The sequence below is a fragment of the Solanum tuberosum genome, unplaced genomic scaffold (assembly GCF_000226075.1).
Source record: "Solanum tuberosum cultivar DM 1-3 516 R44 unplaced genomic scaffold, SolTub_3.0 scf00077, whole genome shotgun sequence".
In the NCBI taxonomy this organism is placed as follows: Eukaryota; Viridiplantae; Streptophyta; class Magnoliopsida; order Solanales; family Solanaceae; genus Solanum; species Solanum tuberosum.
Window position 1 is genome coordinate 1,771,033 of NW_006239003.1, and position 4,539 is coordinate 1,775,571.

General features: G+C 39.6%; 1 protein-coding gene across 1 annotated transcript in view; it reads right to left on the minus strand.

Annotated features, from left to right (window-relative positions):
• Positions 1 to 2,715: 2,715 nt before the first annotated feature.
• Positions 2,716 to 4,539, minus strand: part of LOC107060393 (uncharacterized) — a 5,759-nt gene continuing 3,935 nt past the window's right edge. The window contains exons 3-5 of the mRNA XM_015308317.1: positions 3,400 to 3,559; positions 2,956 to 3,066; positions 2,716 to 2,900 (exon numbers count right to left, since the gene is read on the minus strand). Of these exons, the coding sequence (XP_015163803.1) occupies positions 2,716 to 2,900; positions 2,956 to 3,066; positions 3,400 to 3,559 (456 nt within the window). The remainder of the gene's footprint in view (positions 2,901 to 2,955; positions 3,067 to 3,399; positions 3,560 to 4,539) is intronic.

Here is a 4,539-nt window from a genome sequence, read left to right on the forward strand (position 1 = left end):
GCTTCATCATTGGGGTTTGAACTACGCCTTACTCCACTCACTCTCTCGAGCTAAGTGTTTGGATATGGGACTAGGGTACATCCTCTCGGGCTGGACCTCGTGTCGACCCACTCCTCAGGCCATCAATCTAGCAGTCTTAGTTTCGCGACCTCTCTCTCTAGCCATTAGAAAACACATGGGTGGTTTTGTATTTGCAACTACAGACCCATTAAATTAAACCACAACCACTAGGTCAAATCACCATTAAAATACAACTAACCTATCATCAAGCAAGACCCAACAATAATATCAGCACATATTTGCTAAATCACACCCCAAGAATGGGTGTTTTTAGCCACACATAAAGAAATAAGAATTATACCTAAAATGATACTAAAATCAAATGGGTATAAGAAATTAAACCTTGATTTAAGCAAAGGAAGAAGAATAGTGAAGACCCACTTCCAACTTGGGGAAGATGAACTCCTTTCTTCTAGTCTCCCAAAATCCATCTCCAAACTTGAGAGAAAAATGCAGAAGCTAATATTCTAAGTCTCAAAATTGCAATAATGTTCGGATCCTCTTAAAACTAATAAAGAGCTAGTATTTATAGTTTCATCAAATAGTGTAGCGGCGGATTGTTCGGCGAGGTAAGTGGGAATCGCCGACCTACTCGGCGATTCTCCCATCGTCTGGTTCGTCGCCCTTCTGTGCTTGCTTACAACATCTTTGCGTCCTGGACCATTGGGCGGTATATTTCTACTTCGCAAAACTGATCGGCGATACGCCGACTGCTCCTCTCATCGCCTTTTTGATCCTCTTCCTTAAGGGCTTCGCGTACTGGAACAAAGGGCAAAGTATGTTGAGTCGGCGATTCGCCAAGTGTGCTTGGCGATGCTCAGGCTTCAGTTTCTTTGGTTTCTTCAGTCTTTTTGTTCTTTTTTGAGCCTAAGTGTCCACGATTCCATTAAAACTTCAAATACCTGAAACTCGAGAGTTTTCATCAGATGTTGAGAGAAAATAAGCATTTGAGGACACTATTTATATTAAAATAAAGCCCTAAAGGAGTCCATTCTAAGGACTCATCAACACTCCAACTTAAACTTTTTCTTGTCCTCAAGTAAAACTCAAGTTCAGTCTTTCAAATACGATGTCTCAAACAGTGCTACACCAGACTCAACCATGAACATACACAACAAGAATTAGACTACTCATGCCAAGATCAATTGTGTACTAAAAGATTCAAGTTGTGGCACACCATTATCAAAGATTCTCAAGCTTGCAATACTTGCTACTAATGCAAGTTCAAGTTCAACAAAAGCATTTGAATGCCCTCACACAAATGATTATTCCATATTCACACACAAAGGTCTAATCATTTAAATCTCAAGAATCAGATGCAATGCTCACACTCAAAAAAGAGGAACAAAATGCATGCTTTCACCCATAGGTTTGCCCTTATTTTCCAATCAACCTTCGGTTCGGCTCACCCAAGATCAAAAGGTCTATACAAGGCTTGTAATGGGCTGAGTGCAAATGTATGGTCATTTAGGCTCAATGACTTTCATAAATGTATGGTCATTTAGGCTCAGTGACTTTCATCCTCATGAGATGTGGTGCTCTCAACACATCCTTCTTTTCTTCCTTCATCATTTTTTCTTCTAGTGCTTTATAGTCATCTTATTATTCACTTCCCATGGATCTCTTGGAAACCCAATCTCTTTCGCACTTTATTTCACAACTTTCTATTTCATTTCTTTTCTTTTCTCTTTCTTTTTATTCTTTTTTTTATATGGAGGGTTTCCATTTTGTTTTGCAATACCATGGGTTTAGAGAAACTTGTTCTTGCTCTTCTTGATTTCTTCCTTTTCCTTTTCACCACACCCCCAACTTAGGCTTTTGGCCTAGGTTGGTTATTCACTTAAACACATCTCAAGAGGATTCTAAGTAATGGATGAAGAGAGGTCTAAGTTTTCATCAAGTTTCTTCCAAAGAAGGATAGGCTCAAATGTTGCTGAAGAGAGGTTCACATGCTCATAGGGTAGGCCACAACAGAGGTATATGTCAAATTGGCTCACACTCTTCAAAAGCTGCCTAAGATCATCTCAAGAGCAGGCCTTACTTAATCAATCGGACTAATCGGGTAAATTCTAGGTGTATTCATGCATGGTTCAATATAAGCTCATCACACAAGGCATCAACACTAAAGTCAAACAAGACTACACACTTTTGCTAGTGTGCAATGGTCATCTCATGAGAATCTATTTGATACATGGCTAATCACAACGAGATGCAAAGAGTTCACATATTGTTTATGCAACTTCATTTGGTCTCGTTGTAGCCGAACATTCATGTTTGTTCGATTGAGAGCACTATTCAAGTAATAGGTATTTGAGTGAAACCGAGACTCAAATTTGTATAAGAACAACCACTTTCAACACATGAGGTGGCTAAATTTTTTGAAAAATGAAATTTTTTCGAAATGGTTAAATTCATTTTGCAAATTTAAAACATAAATGAGCCATAATTTCAAGCATCCACAAAAAGCAGTATAAGCTAAACTTAAAAGGAACAGACAACCCAAATGTACACAAAAATACAATTATCCATAACAAGCAAACAAAGGTGAACCTCGCCACACCACAATAAAAGGCGTGTGTCCTCAAATGCAATTTATAAGTATCCAATAGTTAAAGTAATGAAAGAATAGAGAAAGAGGTAAAAAGGGGATCCTGTCTACACGGTTGCTCCATTTGTTGGGGTATTGTTGCCCGATGCATTAGCCTGAAATTCGACAATGGTTCCCGGGTTGTCATTCTGCTTCTCATTGTGTTCATTTTCCTTAGCTTCTGCAGCGATGTTAGCAGCAACCATTCTGTCCCGATCATGGCTCGCCAAAAAGGAGTTTATAGCCGTGTAGACTTCACGTTTCCACGAAGGAATAGTGGGATCAATGGGGACCCCTTGCTTTCTTACTTTCTCTTATCTCTTTTGCCAATTCCACTATCATTTCGTATCTTTTGAAATCTCTTGCTCTTATATGTCGGGGTGGCATATCTCTCCCTACGACCTTTGGTCTAGCCATTTCTGTAAAAGACATCGAGCCAAAGTTAGACAGTATTTAAACAGAGGAAGGGGAGTCCTGGGTGTAGAATTGCTTCACCAAAACAGTTGGTGAAGTGCACATCCATTTAAGCACTTCGCTGAAAATGATGCATAGATGGTTCAAGGGTATAGACAAAGGGGTAGATAATGAGGCTTTCAGTGAGTCGCCGAGTGTGCTTGGCGACATCAGACTTACCACCGAATATAACAGATTAATCAATACAGTCAACATTCAACATTCAATTAAAAGGAAAATGGGGACGTTAGGCAAACCGCCGAGCAGTTCGGTGAGCTCGATTCAGCTCGCCAAACTACCCAACGTGTCTATTTTCAACCCATTTCTTTCAAATTCAACCCCGCAACCCCTGATAACACAATCGAAGAATGAATACACGAAATTTACACAAGACCCATACTTCCCATCACCTCGGACTACTCCGACTTCTTCTGGTTTTTGCCAACTTTGGCCATTTAACTACAATTACCCTTAAGAATGTTGTCACCCATTCCATCATTGAGCAATTTTTGTTATTTAGCACAAATGTGGGCTACTTAGACTTCACCCAATCAACCTAACAACGACTATGCAACACCCTTTTCGAGTTCATTCAAAATCATAACACAAGCACTAAAGCATTCAATTATTAAGATAATTTAGGCAAAGGTTTCGACTTGAAAAGAGCATCACGACAACCTATGCCTATCAGAGAGACCCAACACACGTCAACCTGATACTACAATTGCAAAAAAGTTCAAAAGCTTTTAAAAAATATAAATTTGGGGTTTTAGAGACTAACCTTTAATGCCGATCAAATTGTTTTTGAAACGCTAGGAAGCAAAGGAATCCAACCCCAATCACTAATTATCGACTACAATACTAAAGGCAAGCAATAATCTAGAAAATATTACCTTGATGTGAAGTTGAGAAGTATAAAAGGAGTGAGAGTGGGAAAATTTAAAAATTTTGAGATTTTTTGGCACTTTATAACCGTTCAGTTCTCATCCATTCGGTGATGTTAGTCAACTCACCGACCCACTCAGCGGTCCGTTGAGTGGTCATTAGTTCCACCCTTTCTTCAAAATCTTCAATTTTTTAGAGGTGAGATCGACGGCCTGCATCGAGATCGCCATGCAGGTTGGCGATGCGCCGAGCTGCTTTTTGAGTTCGCAGAGTTTTACTGGCTCTGTTCAACTCTTGTATTGAGAAAAAAGGCGGATCCAGTCGGGATCGCCGATGTCACGACCCGGGAGCACCCCCAAGTCGTAACAAGGCGTACTCGACCCCGAAGGGGTCTTATACAAGCCACATAGTCATTCATTGCATTCAATAATGAAAATAGTGCGGAATAATAAAAAAAACTTATTTACATCCACACATTTAAACTTCTTAAAACAACTTTAAAAACACACAGCGGAAGTCTAAGTCTCACATGGCCATCTTAGACACAAACAAAA